We start from the raw sequence: 19,178 nt of genomic DNA, 5'->3' as shown, positions 1-19,178 counted from the left end.
AGACAGGTAGACAGACAGGTAGGCAGACAGGTAGACAGACAGGTAGGCAGACAGGTAGACAGACAGGCAGACAGACAGGTAGACAGACAGGTAGGTAGACAGGTAGGCAGACAGGTAGGCAGACAGACAGGTAGGTAGCTTGTCCAATCATTGCATTCCTTCCGAATGCAATGATTGGACAAACTTATTACGGTCATGCGACAGCCACAGATACAGATACTGAGTGTTTTTCTTTTTTCTGTCAAAGCATTTCATTTATTGATTGCTGTCGGGACTTAAAGAGAATTTCAGCAGAAATATCAAAAATGTTTTTGAAGATTACCAACCCTGGTTTTTAAGTGTGAGAAAGGGTGTTAATAGAAAAACAAGACGCTTAGTCAAGTTTCCAAGGAGAAATACATAAAACATGACAGCCATAAAGGACCAATGGTAAATCCATGAAGGAGTACTGCATCTGAAATGACAGCAGCCAAATATACTTCACACTCTTCTGGTCTCCTGTGCCCTTGATTCATTTCTCTCCTGCGTTTATTTCCTTTCTTGAATTTGAGAGAAGCAATCTCTGTCCTCTAACTGCACTGAAACTGTATTCCTGGTCTGTTTTATGTGCAATAGTATCTTGTTGCTATTTAAGTGTTGTACTCTTCATTGTATTTGTAAATGTTTTTCAGAATGTATTTCTTTGCATTAAGTGCTGTAAATCTTGTAAATTGCCTCTGAATTTGAAAGGTGATTTGCACATTAACTTGCTTTTCCCACTGAATCACTTTTACTGCTCCTGCTCAGCAAAACATGAAGCAATATTTATCTTAGCGAACATCACCATGAGGCAGCTCCTGTAAAGATTAAGAACATTTGGTGACTGGAAAAAGTCTTGAATGAATCATGGTCTCATGAAATTAAGTTTTAAATAAATGAACTTGTAAAACTTATATCTATTTCAGATGTGTGCTCAGATGCACAAAGTCTGCTGGAGTCTGAAAACAAACTGTCTATCTTTCATTGTTATCATTCATTTAAAGCCAACCTTCACTGAGCAGAATGATGCACTGTGCAGAGTAAGTGTGAAGTGGAAACTTCAAACCTCCAGTGGGAGATATATGAAATATACTCCATGTATTGAGGCATGTTCTACGTGGGATGTATAAATGACTATATTGCGAAAACGTGGGTACAAATTATGTTCTTTAAGCCGCCGGCTTGAGACTCACTTTAGCGTTATGCTTCTCTCGCTCTGGCCCTCATGTTGTTTTGCGGTACATGTATACTGGGCATTACGGTAAGAGTACTGACTTCAAAATAAAAGCAACCTTCCTGTGACCCTGAAAAGCAACTCTACACTCATTGAATAAGTCAATCAGTCAATTATATTAACAAATACATTTACAAAAATACATGCATTAATATATATATATATATATATATATCTATATATGTATGAATAAATAAATAAAGGCAATATACATATTAGATAATACATCAAATAAAACTTGTGTGAATAATTAGTCAAGAAGTCAAGTCACAATCTGATATCATATCACAGTACATCACCTCAGATGATCATAGGCATCAAAGTGTTACATAAAACAGATATATCGCGGCATGATCTCAAAATATCGAGACATTATTTATAAGCCATATTGCCTCGCCCTACTCCAGTGCACATGCTGCACACTAACAGCCTTCATTCACAACTTGACTGATGACTGATAAACAACACTTTATGTCTCTATTGTAAAAATGTAAGAACAGAAGGAGGATCTGGTCTGCGCTGGCTTTGTCAATGTTGAAACCAGAATAAAGTTTGCCATCTTGGTTGAACACAGCCCCCGTGTTGTTGTTTCATAAATAGCGACGCAACTCAACTTGTTCTCAACAACGTGATTCGTTGATGCCTTTATTCGCGGTGCTGAAGCTCAGAAAAATCTGCCTTGTTCTGAAACATAAAAACCCAGTATGTTGTATTTTCATTACGTAATATCCGCAATTTGTGTGAAACTGCGAATTAATCGCATGAAAAAACGCCCCCGGTGTGTAAAGGCCTTAGCAATGGACTTTCAGAAAGGTAGGAGTCAGCAGACAAACTTTAAAATGAACAATATTTGCATATTCAAATGTTCTGGGTTGTTTTTTTGTGGCGCTAAACTCTCTTTAAGCCTAAAACCAAGGTGTAATCAGAAAGTACTGTTATAAAGATCTGTGTGGGTGAGCAGGGCCTTTGAGCTGCAGCTGCCCTCACTTATGTAGTGGGTTAGCAGATGTCATGTATATAAATCCACCTTCAGAATGTGACTGCATGCTGTTTCCTCATTCATTGCTAAAGCTAAATAATCATTAATACGTGCGATCATGTGTGAGCACTCACCACGGACAGTGTGCTGGTCATTGGGCCGCCATCCGGACTGAAGGTGCGGCCATCTTGGTTCAACATAGCAGCCCCGTCTTGGTTGCCGGGCATACCGGGCAGATCCATGCCCTGCAGCTGGTAGGGGTGGTGTGGAGCGGAGCTGGAGGGGTTGTCCAGAGGGTGGTACGGTCCAGAGCGGGAATCATGGGGGAGGTGGGGGGGCAGCATGTGATCTGGCAGGGTGGGGGGAGTGATGGGAGGGATGTTGAAGTCCTCATCGCCCAAAGCGCCCACTGAGTAGGACTGAAGATAGACAGGAGAGAGAGAGAGAGACAATGCAATTAAAGGCACCTGGAAAGGTAAACTTTTTAAATGTCGTCTTCACTGATTGGACAAAGTCAGGTTTAGGAGAAACGTGGTAGAGGTGGGAGGACGGGCGATGTCGCCTTCGGCGGGACTACATGCGGGACTAAAAGAGACCAAAGTGTGGTGAAACATCACTGTCAGATATAATAGATGGAAGAGATGCCCATCACCCCCCCCCCCCCCCCCCCCACAATACTGAATCTAGTCTCTGTGTTGTGTCATGATGTCATTCTTCCTCAGCCCAGAGCTCCTGTCAACAACTAATGATCACTAATGATATTCCCAAAATCATTCAGCAGCAGAACAACACAGTTGTTTATGTGTACAAGCCTCCTTTTAACTGAGAGAATACACAGTGTGTAAAATATATATATCAGCGCTAATCTGACGCGCAAAAAGAAAACCAGCGGCAGCCTTATATGATAATAAATTATTCCGAGAGCGAAGACAAATGAGGGAAATGGAGTGAGAGAATCACGCAGGAGAAGAAGAGTGAGAGAGAGAGAGAGAGAGAGAGAGAGAGAGAGAAGCCCTCTCATACTAATCTGACAGAGGAGATCTTTTATGGAGACTGACAGCCTTTTCTGCTTGGCTAGCCACACCAGTCTCTCCCTCTCCTTCTCTTTGGCTCTTCATCTCTCGCCGTCCCTTCTCCTCCAGCCCTCTTTTGCCCTCTCGCTCTTCTCCGCTCATCCTCAATTTCTCTTTCATCTCTCTCTCTTCTACTCTATCTCAAACCCAATATGCAGCGTTGAGTTATGAGTTGCGTGACTTGTGAGCTGAGTGATGAGTTAGGAGCAGAGCATGTGATGTGTGCGCTCACTATGTTAGTTTGGCCCTTTCTATAAAGTGTAGGAAACAGAAAATATGGGAAATGCTCACACCTTGCACTCCATCCACTAAAGAATGCCTCCCATTATCTCCCTTTGCATTGTTGATTCCCAGGGATCCATTTCTAACCTAAATGTTTCCCTCCTTCAGTGCTTTTAAAAGCCACAACGGGAAGGAGACCGAGAGTGTCGGTACACTTGGAACGGTGGAATGCATCTGATGTGTCAGCAGCCCGCTCAACACATCTCACTTTAGTGCTGATCCTTCAACCAGCAGCCACATTTGCGTTCACATGCTCTTAATTTGAAGGAACAGTCCGTGGTTACACTTGTCTGTTCAATGTGACTTTTGTGATCGGATGTATTTGGTAATCAAAGGAGCTGCGGATGAGCACTGGATCGACTGTGGTCGACATTCATCGACTGTATATAACCTCCACTTCTTAAAGTGGAGGTAGTCGTAGCAGTTTTAGAGCTTTTAGATTTTTGCAACCAGTGAGCGGATGTTACCATATTTGGACTGCAGAGGTCTGTAGAGTATACAGCTCTTGCAGCGTTAGCGAGATGTCAATCACTGTGCAGCCCCACCCTAAAGCATACCCTGCTTTATGGTCTGTTTGACTCTAAATGGACCATAATTTACTAAATGAACATCATGCTGTATTGAAGAAGACTTGAAACTAGAGATTGAGACCATAAACTCATGTTTACAATGTTTACTGAGGTAATAAATCAAGAGAGAAGTAGAGTCATTTTCTCATAGACTTCTATACACCCAGAGGAGTCGCCCCCTGGTGGTCAGTAGAGAGAATGCAGGTTTAAGAGATGAAGCTTTGGCTTCACTTTTCAGAACCGGTGGTTGCCGCCTGGAATGAACACATTTTATTTCCTGTTAATTCTTCACAATAAAAGTCCACCTTTATTTTTGCTGCTTATTCTTCCTCCCTACAGTTTTAGTAGACTTGTTTTTATTAACAGCTGCTAATTCGGTTATAAACACATTTCCCTGTAAATTCTTCACAATAGAAGTGTAGACTGGTCCTTTAGGTAACTTTACTGTCAGCTCACACTTCATTTTTTGTACTTATTAGACAGATGACAGTGTAGAAATGGGAAAGAGAGAGAGAGCAGTATGACATGCAACAAAGGTCCCAGAGCTGGAATAGAAGCAGCGATGTTGCGTTTGTACTGCATGTACTGTTAACCCTTCTGCTACCAAGGCTCCCACACCGCAGTCTGACATGAAGTGATGTTTGAGGTGTCACCAACATATGTTATGATGATACTGCTGCCGCGCATTTTGAAGACTGCAAATGCAATTATTTCGGGCAACGTTGTGTGTGGAGCTGCCGACATACACAGTAGATGTACAGATAGATAGAACTTTATTCATCCCAAAGAGAAATTGCACTTTTGAGATTTCTTTTGGTGTAGGGACGCTGGAGATGGCTTGAAGCAGGTACAGCATGTGATTGTATGTCAATGTAGTTAAATCTCTGCCTGCATTCTGATATGCATCAGTTCATCTATACACTGTAGCATATTTTGAGCTGCTGTAACTGGAGCACAACATGTACAGAACATTAATCTGCGACTGAAAGTAGTCCCAAACAAAATCAGCAATGTTCAGCTGTTTCAGGAAATAACTGAGACTTTTTTTTTTTATCCAAAATAAAAAAAGCCATTTTTAACCAATGGGATTGTGGCTGAGTTTGATAAAAATAATAAAAATAAAGAATAACACCAGCCTGATCTTTTAAGTCTACATAATCCCACAACGAATCACGATTAAAAATAACTTAATAATATATTAAAGGGACAGTTCAGCCATTAAGTTAATTAAAGAAATGACTGGTGCAGCAGAGGCTCAGATATCACAGATAGTCCCTGATATGGATCAAGCTCTAAAAACATTGAATACGACACTTCCCATAATGCAACACAAAAGTATCTTTTGTATTCTCCGTGACTACTAAATTGACTGACATGTGGATTGGGTGGCGTAATTAAAGGGATGTACAACAGACATCAGGACATGTAACTTTAGCTTCTAAGTTAGGAATGCAGTCTGCATTTTCCCTGTTGTCCTCTTCATTACATTACATTCCAGCCATTTAGCAGACGCTTTTATCCAAAGCGACTTACAATTCAGATTCTATCACATTTCTACACCGTAGGCGCTGTGCCTACGGGAGCAATTTTGGGGTTAAGTGTCTTGCTCAAGGACACATCGACATGCGACTAGCGCCCAAGTAGTTCCAAGTAGTTCTCCTGCAACTAGAACCAGCCTGTGTATAGTGCTACACAGCCTCCCTCCACATACTGTATGCAAACTGGAGGTCACTTCAACCACCACCACCATCATCATCATCATCATCAGGGTCCTGAGGATGCTTTTGATTCAGTAGACCATCAGTAAAGTTCTAATGTCTTAAACATGTCTGAATCTTATAAGCTACTGAATACTTCCTTGTGAAATTTAAACACTACTAAAATATTGATGTTGAAATGTAAGTACTGCTGAAGTTACAGCACTGTAATATTTTACTATAAAAACCATCAATCCGGATTTATGTAGTCTGTATTCCTGTCTGCTCAACTCCAAGTACAACTCAACTCAAGTCCAAAAACATCTGGCTGCTCAAATTAGCTTTTTCCAATTCAGATCCTAAAATTCAAGACGTGCAATCTGGGATTTTCCGTCAAGATAAGCAATCGATCAGTTGCTTATAGACCGTTTTCAACAGAATTGCATTGTTAGGCAACCGTTTCCATGTTTACTTCCTGTCAGCTGATGTCATTCACATACACTGCAACAGGAAATGAACTGGGACATGTTGGGAAGGTTTATATTGACAACGGTGAAGTGCTCTATGAGACTCAAACCTTTAGGGCCATTGTTTGCTCCCATACAATTACACCGATGTTTATGTGCTATCCAACTATCATCGGATCACTAAAGGCACATGTATGTAGTGCAGATCACAATATTACTGCGTCACATATCACTACAGGTCAGGGGTAAATGGAGCCGTATATTTCTTTGCATTCTTGTTAAGTCCTATTCTACGATCACAAATGTAGTTTTAACTTTCTCTTGCTTCATGTGTTTCTGTCATGTGTATCCAACAATATGCTGACTACACCGTGTTTATCTGGTCCTCACAACAACAAGTCCAACAGTGTGTTTCTCAGAAACAGTGTCCTGTTGGAGCTCAGCGCTCTGCATAAATTACACTGTCTGTTGTCTGCCTCCCTCTCCCCCCTCGTCTACTCCCTCTATCATTTCTTCAAGTTCTGAATAAATTATCTCTCCCTCTCTCTCCCCCCCTCTCCCCCCTCTCTTTTTCTCTCTCCCCTCCTCTCTCCCCCCCTCTCTCTCTCTCCCTCTCCTCCTCTCTCTCTTCCCCCCCTCCCCCCCCTCTCTCCCTCCCCCCCTCCTTCTCTCCCCCCTTCCCTTCTCTCTCTCCCTCTCCCTCTCTCTCTCTCTCCCTCTCTCTCCTCCTCTCCCTCTCTCCTCCTCTCCCTCTCCCTTTCTCTCCCCCCCCCCTCTCTTTCTCTCCTCTCCCATTCATGTCAGTACAATAGCCTGTTCCCTGAGCTCTGGGAGCTTCTACAGAGACTAATGTAGTCAGGATTAAAGTCCTTTCACACATGTTGTGTTCACATTACACACTTCTCACAACTCCATGTTCATGACTGTTTCATACAATATGAAAAAACACATAATGTCTGTTGGACATGAGTAACGTGTGACCATCAACATTAGTTTCTATAGAATGGTGATCTAATGTCTCTAGGAGGGGCATTAATAGTCGTTAAATTAGATTGGATTAGAATAGTCTAAAATGAAAATGTATTTTAACTTCTGCATTTTCAGGGACTATTTATGTACAAAATGTGCATATCAATCTCTAAATATTAACTTATCAGGATAGCTGGTATATTTAAATGCTCTGCACAAATTCATATATTGTTTTAAATGCATCTTTAAAAAGAGAGATTTGAGAAATCTGGGCCAATTTGCTGCAAACTGCTGTATGCTCTTTCATTTGTGTGTTATATTGTGTCACATACAGTAGTTGTGGATCTGATGATTTGAATATCGTCTTGAAGAGTAACGTCTGTGTACTTAAACAGCTGCAATGATTACCTAAGTCTTCCCTATCTCTTCACCATTATGGTCCCTCTTCTGGGAAGCAGGAGATTCATTCTGTGGTGATTCTGGCAGTCCCTGTGGACAAAAGTGGTAGTGTTTCCAAACACCAGCGTCCCTTTAGAAACCTCTCATTTTACTGCAGCAGGTGAATGACAGGTCGAAGGCTGCAGAGAAGCCAGATGTGAGTCCGTCCTCGGTGGTAATGTGGCTGCTGGGAACCCTGCTGGTGTCTGAGCTGAAGGAGTTTCTGATGAACCCGTTTCGTCTGATGTTTGTACGGAATTAGACCCGATGACAAGTATTAAGAATAACTATATAGAAATAGCCCATATTCTCGCTGATTGTCTCAGAATTACATCATAGTAAACTTTGAATGCATTCTAAATGCTGATTAGCCTAACAGACAGACAGACACACTCACACAGAAGGTACAGTATGAGTTTGATGAATGATGATTTTTTTATTGTTTGTTCGCTCAGTAACGTAAAAAGAATGTGTAAGATACATGTGTGAGTGTATGTTGCGTGTGGGTGAGAGCTGGGGGGGATTTCCTCCAACTATTTTGGTGGCCCCACTCACACGGGATAATAATCCATGGATATGTCGGGGGCCATGTTTAAGGAACATAAAAACTATTTTACTGTAATAGGCATCACAATGCACATATATGAGAGCTGAGGATGTAATGATTGAGCAGCACAGCACATATTTCATATGAATCATAACTGATTTGTGCTGCTCATACCAGGTCAAATGTGCCCTACACAAATCACAGTTACAAATCATAGGTCCTGTAAAAACTTCATGGCACAACCACAAAACCAGACGAGTAAAATGGCTCTTTTGCAAAAGCCGCACACCTTTTTGAGATGTTCATGTAGTGGTCATGGAACTGACTTGTAAAGCCAAAGTTATACTTTCGCGGGGGTGATGTCAATTTTGTCGTCAGAGGGTGTTAACGTAGGTTCTGTGCAGACTACAGATACTCCACTAGAGGAACTGTTCAGTCATTATCAAACAAGTTCTATAAACGTCAGCTTGTCCCACCAACAGGAGAGCAAAGTAACACCACATAAACATACACAGGGCCCTATTTAAACTATCTATTGCGCGTGGTCTAAACCGCATGCCGATAGCACATTTAGGGCATGTACAACTCCACTTTTGCTAATTAAACAGCACATAATCTGGACGCAAAGTAAGGCAAAAGAGACTTATTTAGTCTCCTTATTAATAACAGGTGTGTTTAGGGCGTAACATGAATTTAAGAGTGTCATCTCTCATTAAGTTAAGAAAGGCTAAACACAAGCAAATATGGATTGAAGCAGAATATTGCGTGAGATAAAAACACGTTGTGGATTTTGAAAATGATTAAATCAATCTTTTTTCATTAAATTCGGACTTCACAACTATTATGGAGTATTGCAAGTCAGAATCAATCCTACGTTGCCACTACAGGGTTTAGCGTAGCCTGATCTTTATCGACAACTGTGCAGAAGTTCTGTGTTTTCACTGTGGTCAACCGTTGGCTCTCCCGCTTGCTGCACACACGCGTGTATTAACGGAGTGGTCGAGCAGCAATCTAACAGCACCATAAGTTACATTTATAAAAACCTTTTTCCCCCCTTTTATTAGGTTGATGATGTTATAAAATATCACGACAGACGTACAAAACCCTCAATAGAGGTTTAGGATGTAAACAACGACATGTCTAAACTGCTGCTACAGATATGTTCCTTACCTGTGTATCAGGTGCTGCAGGTCACACTAGAACTGCATAAATACATAAACAACACTGTTGCTGTATTTGCCACAGTTGTTTGCCCATTTAAACTCCGTGTTTATGTGTGAGTTTCAGTGTTATAAAAGTGTGTGTGTGCATTTACCCAGGGCAGACGATGTGAGTCGGCCATGTGTGTGTCCCTCCTCCAGTGCTGGGAGGGCTGGTTGGGTGGCGTCACCTTGCTGAGAGGGTGAGGGGGCTGTGGCACACGGAACTGTGGGAAGAACAACAGAGACAAACAACGGTTCAAATGGATGCAGGGGCCAGGGAAGGGTCAAAGGTCAAATGAAAAGGTCACTGAGCAGAACAAGGACAGAGCGAGAGAGATTCTACACAAGCCCTCGCTCGCTCACACACACACACACATACACACACACACACACACACACACACACACACGGGTCAAAATGATATTTTATCTTTATTGTTGGCCGATATTGCTTTTTCTTAAACACCAACTAACTGAACGGAGTTGACTGAAAGAAAGAGAGAGAGTCGGAGAGCTATTTAGAGAAGGAACGAGATAAGAGGGACAGGCTGTAAATAAATTGCTTGTTCATTCCCTCCACAGCTAATCCCTGATAAGAGAAGGTTACATGAAGATACAGCTGCAATGAAGGAAGAAAGACAAACAGAAACAGCGGGAGCACATAACAACACTGGCACAACAGGCTAGTTAGTTCATATTTTACTTTAGTGTCGTTCACTCTTTTCTTTTTGAACGTATTAATATCCATACAGCCTCCCACTACAACCACAACCAGTGAGCAGCTCTGTTAAGATGAGCAGGCTCGATATTGATTAAAGGAAATGTTCAATATTTGGGAAATACGCGTATTTGCTTTTGTGCCGGGAATCAGATGAATAGATCAATACTACTCTCATATCTACCCATTACATATGAACCTGGAGCCAGTTGCTGGTTAGCTTAGCTTAGCATAAAGACTGGTATCAGGGTTGTGTTTCAGGCATCCAGCGGAGGCTCCAGGAAGTCACTGCAGCAGGCCAACAAACGGTCCAGCTCGTCACTCCCTATAACATCCAAGATGCTTGTTTTGCATTGTTCTTTGTACGGATTAAACAAATATATTTAGTTTGTATATTAGTGACTAAATAAGACGATTGGCCTCATGCAGCAACGTTCTCTTAAATTTCTCTTAACTTTCTGATAAGAGAAGTCAACTCCAGACGCACCAAACGTTCTGAACCATCCAAATCGGCTCCTAAACACTACACAAGGGCAGGTGTTGAGCCGTGTGCAAATACTGATACTGAGGGATGGCAGCAAAAACAAAAGAGGCTGGAAAAGAAGAACTTCAGCGGTAAACATGTGAGTGTCAGTACTGGTGTACAAATCAAAAAGCATCTAGTGGTTTGTAAGCTAAACGCACCCAATACCACCCAAGGCTTTTTATAGTCTTAGTGAGTTCAAAGGTAGTATCTCTTTAATAATCCAATCATTAGAATTACTGTAAACATACAATAACATACATTTGATCAGATATTCATGTGTTTTTTTTTTCATGTCCCTCAAATTTTAAACTTGTTTCCTTGCACTGGACAAACAATTTGTGGACTTTGAAAAACAAGATGTTTTTTTTTCTTATTATGTAAAACTGCCCTCATAAAAAGCTTCTTACCTAAGAGGAGACATAAAAATAAGAACACACGAGTGAATCCAAGGCTTCAGTGGGTACTAACAGGATCCTGCATGAGGCCCAGCGTTTCATCGAGCCGCTGTCTTTGTGCTTCAGGGTGAGATCAGTAACATCACACACTGCTGCTCCATTAACAATTCAAAAGAAATGACAAGAGTGAAGGGTCACACTGGACTCAAATTGGTCACATTCATCACAACAACCTCTGACTTTATGGAAGCAACGGTACTTCTATAACTCAGCCATAAATTCTTATTCCTCACACCGCTCCCGGTCTCCTTATGGCACAGCAATATGAATAAAACATCAAAACATGGATGCCTATACCACACACTATTCTCTACACTGTACTCCATGAATAATGCATCTCTGATGGTCTTTCTTATTAATATGGGCTTTGCTGGGCGGTGAGGTAATTCTGCACTAACAAACACATCTCTAGAGGTTTCCACAGTGAAAGCAGTTACACCCACAGCCGTATAAAACACTCTGTTTGCTGCATAGCGCTGTTCCGGGACCGTTGCTTAGGAATCTAAAAACAGCTGATCTTTAATACCTTGGTCATCGCGCTGAGGTGACGTAACGCGACAGCTGTACATACACCATAAACCTTGATCGCTCACTCAATGCAATGGACGCAATGTTCTCTGGTGGAAATTTCCACCCGTGTATCCATTCTCTACACGTCTTATCCTGTTTAGCATCTCGAGGGGCTGGAGCCTTAATCAGCACTAATTTGTGACATTCAGAACAGTTTCTAGAATTTAAAAATATATATATATATATATATATATATATATATATATATATATATATGGAAATAAATATGTAATTATAAATAAATGTATGAATCCTACAATTTTGAATACCATTTAACATATATACTAATGATGTGTCTCAGCAAAAGTTCTCTGTTCTTATCAGTTTCTGTACATTTTTCTTGGTGGAAATAAAGGCATGAGGATGAAGTCTGTTCAGAAGCCCAGCTCAGTGGCACACGACGGGTCTATTCTATTGGTGGCCCATGATAGGCTACAGAGGGGAAGTTAGTTAATAAACTATCTATCTGAAGGGCTCTGCTGTGTGTGTGTTGGCGAGGGGAGGGGGAAGAGAGAGACACTGGTAGAGAGAGAGAGTGTGTGTTGCTGGTTACTGTTATTGTCACTTGTTATGGTTTTATTTTGTTTGTGAACTTTGTGATTTGCCGGGGTCAGATATGTCACAAAAGATAACAATGAAGGGCTGCAGGAATGAGTCCCAAAACCTAGAAATGAGTCAGCATTTGTTGCACTTCCTGTTCCCTCGTCTTGAAGTCAGTGAAGATTATCTTGCTGAACAAACCGTATGCGTATCATAAAGGTGTGTTTGCCATGGAGTTTATTTTCCCTCGGCTGTTTGTCGAGGGAACCAGTTCGATGCTAACTTCCTGTTAGCTCCACAAATACGTCATCGCTGCGGCGCTCTATTGCCCCCGGTTATGTCTCTGTGCATCCATAGCTACTTTTGATCCTGTTTCTGCACTTTGTGATGTGAAAATATATATTTTGTATTTCAAAATTGAAAGAGTACAAATTGCATTTCTTAACATGGATTTGCATTTGTTTCAAATGTTTAATGTTTAATAGGGCTTTTAATTGGCTGCTGAGAAATGTCGTCCACATTTCCAACTGAATAGCCCAGTTTTATGAGTTTGGGCAATAAACAGTGGAAGAGAAGAGACTTTCTTTCTGTGAACTTTGCTGTCGTTTACATTTAAGAGACAGAATTAAAGCTGTAGTGTGTCTCACTGATTCCATGTTTGAGCTGATCAGGGATCAGATAATCATTTCAGTGTAACTTTAGCTATGTGAACATGAAGACAGAGGAGACAGACCGTAGATCAGTGGGTGAGTGGACTATTCCACAGACCGCGTACCGACATAGGTACACTCTGAGAGGACTCGGAGGAGAGACGGATGCATTTACACGTTTTCAACATCTGGCTGGAATGTGTCTCGGATTTCAATCCGTCTTGAGAGCTTCTTGGATGCATTTCACTGAGCTTTGTTCACAGACTCATGAGCATCATTTCGGACTGACAGGATTAGGGTTCAGAACATAATAAAAACAATAAATAATAATACAAAAACACCACATAGTTATGAATAATAAAAGTTGTTTATCAAATTCAGATCTTCTTTTTGTCAAACCTTTATCAAAAAGAAACAGTTCAAGAAACTAAAACTAAAAGTATAAGTGAAAAGATTCAATTATTGTATAATTCTGCACTTGATTATTTGATTACTTGATTATTATTGGTTTTAAGGCAAATAATGGTAAATTTCATGTAAACATATTAACAGTTTCATAAAACAAACTTATTCTAATTCAAACATCCCAAATTGCTTTTCATAAGAAACGTCTGCGGCACTCAATAACCCCACACAGTGCTCCAGTCTGTGTGTAGAGAGTCGAGAGCAGTAAGTGATATTGATTTGTGGAACAGGATGGGAGGAAAAGTTGGTTTGACGCAACTGGAAATAAGTGAAGACTGAAATAGCTAAAGGTGAGCTCAAAGACACAGCGGGTCATGAAGACAGCATCAATAAACATCGTCTGTAAAATAATATCATTAATGCACTGCGCTGTAACTTAATCTCAACATGGCCATAATGGCAGCGTGTTTTCTCTCCCGTCTACTAATATTCTGCCGGCGGGTTTCAAAGACATGGTCTCTTTTTTTTTTTAATTGCTAAAACGACATCATTCATCATAGACAGAATCTGTATTATCGTTTATTCAAATTTCCAATGGTCCATGAACAAATCATGTGAGACGAATGCTTCCATCAGGAAGAATAACCAAATCTGAAGCTTAAAATAGTGCTAGTTCATCAAAATCACTGTATTCTACATGTCTCATTTACATTTGAGCCAGAAATAAAGCGTTTGGTCTCACCAGATTCTGTACAAAACATTCAATTCTGTGCTCCTCCGCGTATCTGGGAAGCTATGATTGACTTGGCTGAGACCAAGTCACGTGACAAAAACTCTGTGAAATGTCTGAACTGCTGAACACAGAGCAGGGAGGAGAAGACAAGGGAGGCTGAAGAAATGTAAATAGTTCCATATGTAGAGCACGTGGAGCCTCCATTTTGTTTCCGATATTTGTAACACCAAAAAATGTTGTTTATACAAGATCCATTTTTTTCCTAATTCCTAAAAATCAGTAAAGAAATTCAACTTGCGTTTCTTCTTTTTTTTATGATTTATGGTATTATACCTGTGTTCTATTGCACAAAATAAACGTTGGAGTTCTCTCTACTTCTAGCCATCATTGGTCCATTCCTATAGAGGTAAATTACTTTTATACTGCAGTGAAAAACGAGGGCACAGAGAGTCAAATGTGACAGGAGCAAGAGAAACGGGGTTCAGAGTGCTGTTTAAGGACTCTTCATCAGAACTCGGGCCTGTGATAGTAGAATAACGATAGAAAGAAGTGCATTGAGGCCTCAGAGATCACATTGTATCACTGTTTGTATTTCAGTGTCCTGGAATAATTAATAGCTCAATGCTAACAGGTATTGGAAAACCCCTAACCGCCAATGGACTCACCCTGCAGGGACTAAACAGCAACACATCCATTCAGAAATATCTTCCTTTAACCATATCAGCAAAGGGACAATATTAAAGTAATTTCCTTATAAAACCATGCAAGTGTGAAAAATGGATTTGACATGCGTGATGACTGCTTGATAATTAAATGAATATTCACTTAATTGCACACCTGGCATACATTTGTTTAAGTTTGCAAATGATTGTTACACTTTTGACAAAGTGTTATAACAATATACAGAACTTTCCCAAGCAATTAGTTCCCTTTAGAAAATCGCTCAGTGCAATTACAAACGAGGAGAAAAGACCGGCTTCTTAGGACACTCACCGTGTGTCTCTTACACACACACACACACACACACACACACACACACACACACACACACACACACACACACATATACACGTAAACACAAACCTGATTGGTTGAGGCATAGTCAAGGCCTTGCTCTGGCATACCCAGGAACATGTTGTCCCCGTCCAGCTGGAGAGAACAAAAAAACACAAGAGCAACAATGTCAATAAACTAGAATGAAACACAGCGAGCAGACAAGCAGCCAGCAAGGAGACAATAAGTGGAGATGGAGGTAACAGAGTACGGTGTGCCATCTCCTTCAGACGGTGAAAACCCTGCTTGTGGCGGCTGGTAAATCTCTCGTCCCTGTTTTCCAGTAAAGATCAGTCTTGTGCACGGATATATTGATGATATCCGTAATCTATAGAAGCTCAGATGTCAGGATAAATACGTGCTTATAGTCACGCATTGGTGTGTTTTTTCCCCTTTCACACTTTTGAGTAGGACAAGTTTTGATAGGGGACCATTAATAAATGAGACCCCCCCAAAAAACAAAAGAAACAGGATAATGACATCACTGACATCAGAGAGAGAAGCTCGCAGCCTCACCTTGTCCACATGGGATGACAGGCAACCGAATAACTCTCGACTCTTCACAGTGGTCGATCAATACACCGGCTAATGTAGAAATACAGTAAACTACCAATTTATATCTGTTTACAAAATGTAATGCATGCTGAAAATGTAAGCAGGTTTTGAGTGTGCAGTGGGAAAGTGTCATCCATCAGTGTACGTGTCAATCATTTAGCTGTCTTGTATACTATCAGCATCAACTGTATATTTGACATGGCACACAATGAATCCTATTAGCATGCTGTATGGGCTGTTATTTCCTCATTTCCCATCTCTTATCTGCCCTACTCTTCCTCCCTCTCCTCCTTCATCCACGAGCTTGTATTTGTCCTACACTACAGACAGCAGTGCATGTCAGAGGAACCCACTAGACAGCTACTGATATCACCACCCCATATTCACTTTAGGTGACTAAAAGCAGTCAGTGTTGTGTCCTTCTGATATGATAAAGCTTACTTTTTGTCCACTGTTACATTACTGTGTACTGCAGTGCTCGGCAGTAAGGGTTGCTTGTTTCTTGGCCTTTGGTTGCCATCATCATCATCAATAAAGCTTTTATTCTTTTACGATAGATTTTCATTATTAAGCTGATGTATAACTGCATAGTATCTTAATTTCACAAAATATTAGGTGCCTGTGGACAGAGATTACGTTGTTTGGCAACTTGTGAAATAGTTCAAATTAGCCCTGGTTGTGCCTATTTTCCAGCTAGTCTCAGGGATGTTAGGTGTTGCTTTGTAGAAATGTAAGAGCGTGCGTAAGATCGATGGGCAATGGGGCTGTTAGCAGGAAGTCCCCACATGACTTCACCATTACTAAGCTAAAGGCGGACTAGTGTTCTAGTGAGGAATTTTGTAGTTTTATTTAGCCACTTGTTAGCTTTTTTAAGACACTTGAAAGTTACAAAATTCACCCAAAGGACTTTCACTGGTGTATTTTATATCATAATATAAAACGTTAAAATCTCTTCAGCTGGTTTTAACCACAGAACTCATTTCAGACATCCAACTAAAAACACAGTCAAAAAACCCATTGACTTCAAGACAAGGGAACAGGAAGTGCAAAAACACCAGCAAAACAACAACCATATTCAAATGATTCATGGGTACATACTCATTGTCTTGGTTGACAGAAGCACGTTTGAACAGGTGGGTGGAAGCAAAGTGCACACGCACCCACACACACACAAATACAAACACAGGTGGACAGGTGGAAAGACAGGTGTAACTGCCCTATCCGTTCGCCAGCTGTTGGGTACTATGCAAATGAGGTATAGGTTTACAGAGTCAACAGAAAGCTAACACGGTATTGTGACGGACATAACACACACACACCACACACACACACACACACACACACACACACACACATATAGTGTGGTTTATGGAATTATCAGTTATTAATGCTTTACATACACATATCAGATAATCAGAGCAGTAACAGGAATGGTGGAGCAGAGGATAAGAGTTGCTCCTCTCTGTCTCTATGGCTGATCTTCAGTCTTCCTCTTATGGGAGCCATTAAAGTTTTTCTGACCAATTAGAGGAGAGGAAGAGAAGAGCAGACATGCTGACCTGACCTCACAGTCAAAGTGGCTTCTTCCATTTACCTTTTGACAAGACCTGATATCCCACATGGAACAGACACACACACACACACACACACACACACACTGGCACAGACAAACAGACGCACACAATAAGCAATGTAACAATGTCACAAAACCCTTCAGAAAGAATAAGACACCATAATCAAATCTAATAATAATACAATAACTATCAAGTATAGAAAGGCAGTGTGTAACATGTGTTCTCAACTGAAAGAGGATCTTTTAACATCTCTCTCGTGGCTTCTCATTATAAATGTATTGAACTAGCTCTGCCACCTAATATTTTCAGTGAATCGAAGCCCGTCTTTGATACTATTTATGGTCTCCATTTTACATTCTGTGATCACTGCTACTGCTGCTCCACGTTACATTTTTCATTCAACAGCTGAAGTCCTCAGCGAGATGAGCGACATCGTGTGCAGCATGAAATCACATCGTGGCTGCTCATGGCCAGATGGAAAAATGCCAGTTACTGCCCGACTTCTTTATTAAAACAATGTGAGTCGGCGCCTCTGGAATTCTGGGACCTGTAATATGAAACCGCACTTGCCGTTACCACGGTAACCATCGTATCAACCGGGACTGAAATCTTCAGCAATAAAACTATAACGACTGGCAACAATTTTGAGAAATGAGTGATTCAATCAGTAATAAGTAGTAGTTAGTTCTTGGCCAATTAAAGGTTAGTGTGGATCCCTGCTAAGAGACAGCAGTGCCACATGTATATAAGGTCCCCTGCTTGAACTAGTTCCACCCTAATACCTGATGCACCTCATCGCGACCAATCGTCAGGTTAAGCGGTGCCTTCACACTACTTGCCTCTGTTTGGAGATCAGCTGAGGGATTCGGACATCATACCTGCCCCCTCATGTGCTGCATGCTGCTATGTAACAGCACCCCCACACCAACACAGCCTGATGGAGCACAGCCAGTGTGACCACCTGCCCAGACCCTTATCTAGACCACCATGACCTGCTTCAGTCTACGCTCTAACGTCAGCCTGCTGTTGATGCCCCAAGACTGTAGATGATAGATCAAGTCCAGCTCTGAGGTTTCATTCTCAGCATCAGCAACAAGCAAAGGTCACACACACGCTTCTTTTTGAGAACCACTTAGACATTGATACATCTGGCCAAATACGCAGGTCTCCTGAAAAACTACATTGTCAACAACGTTTCGAGGGGAAGAATATCTTTTTTGACGTATCACAAATATGTTTCTAATCAAAGTCAGTATAAGTCGGTGTATGGAGGAGGTTGGTGTTGATGGGTGGGTTGAGCAAACACAGGACTTTCACCCCTGAGACTGTTGTTCATGTCCCGTGTGACACAAAATCCTTAATAAGAGAAAGAGGGACAGAGGACAGAGAAAACCCATAAGGGGGAAAGAGTGATGGTTTTCAGTGTGAGAGGCAGAGTGGTACCCAGCATGCTCTCCATCAGTCCTGGGGGGACAGACAGACACAGAGGCTCTGTAGACAGATCTCAGTGGCTGTTAGTGGCGAAAGCTTCATGTTCAAAACTCAACTGTCCTGTTGCATTTGGGAGGAAATTTCCCAGTTTCAACTAGTAATGCACCGATACTTAATCAAATAGCTGGATCAGGTATTGCTGATAACGAGGCCGATCTATATAATTTAGTTCTATATTTATATCCTTTATACATTATATACTGGAATTCAAATTCCTGGTAAATTTTTTTTACCAATTCATTGTTGCATTAACACGGTTTTAAGTCACTTCCACGCAGTGAGGCATGCAGCTTATTATCATTATTATCATAACTCACATTCTTGAGCTGTGGGAGAGTATAGTAGAGTTTTTCACTGTTTTCAGACATTTCAAAACAACTAATCGACGAATCAAGAAAATAATTGGCGGATTAATCAATGCTCAAAATAATCGT

At 41.1% G+C, this 19,178-nt stretch overlaps 1 protein-coding gene across 1 annotated transcript in view; it reads right to left on the bottom strand.

Annotated features, from left to right (window-relative positions):
- The window catches only part of tox (thymocyte selection-associated high mobility group box), a 50,972-nt gene that overhangs the window by 19,037 nt on the left and 12,757 nt on the right, over nt 1-19,178 (bottom strand). The window contains exons 2-4 of the mRNA XM_031877445.1: nt 15,155-15,220; nt 9,589-9,699; nt 2,366-2,650 (exon numbers count right to left, since the gene is read on the bottom strand). Coding sequence (XP_031733305.1) covers nt 2,366-2,650; nt 9,589-9,699; nt 15,155-15,220 — 462 coding nt within the window. The remainder of the gene's footprint in view (nt 1-2,365; nt 2,651-9,588; nt 9,700-15,154; nt 15,221-19,178) is intronic.

The sequence above is a fragment of the Anarrhichthys ocellatus genome, unplaced genomic scaffold, assembly GCF_004355925.1.
Source record: "Anarrhichthys ocellatus isolate YVR2014 unplaced genomic scaffold, GSC_Weel_1.0 scaffold137, whole genome shotgun sequence".
Lineage (NCBI taxonomy): Eukaryota > Metazoa > Chordata > Actinopteri > Perciformes > Anarhichadidae > Anarrhichthys > Anarrhichthys ocellatus.
The sequence above is the reverse complement of the archived record's forward strand: the minus strand, read 5'-3'. Positions and strand labels throughout refer to the sequence as shown.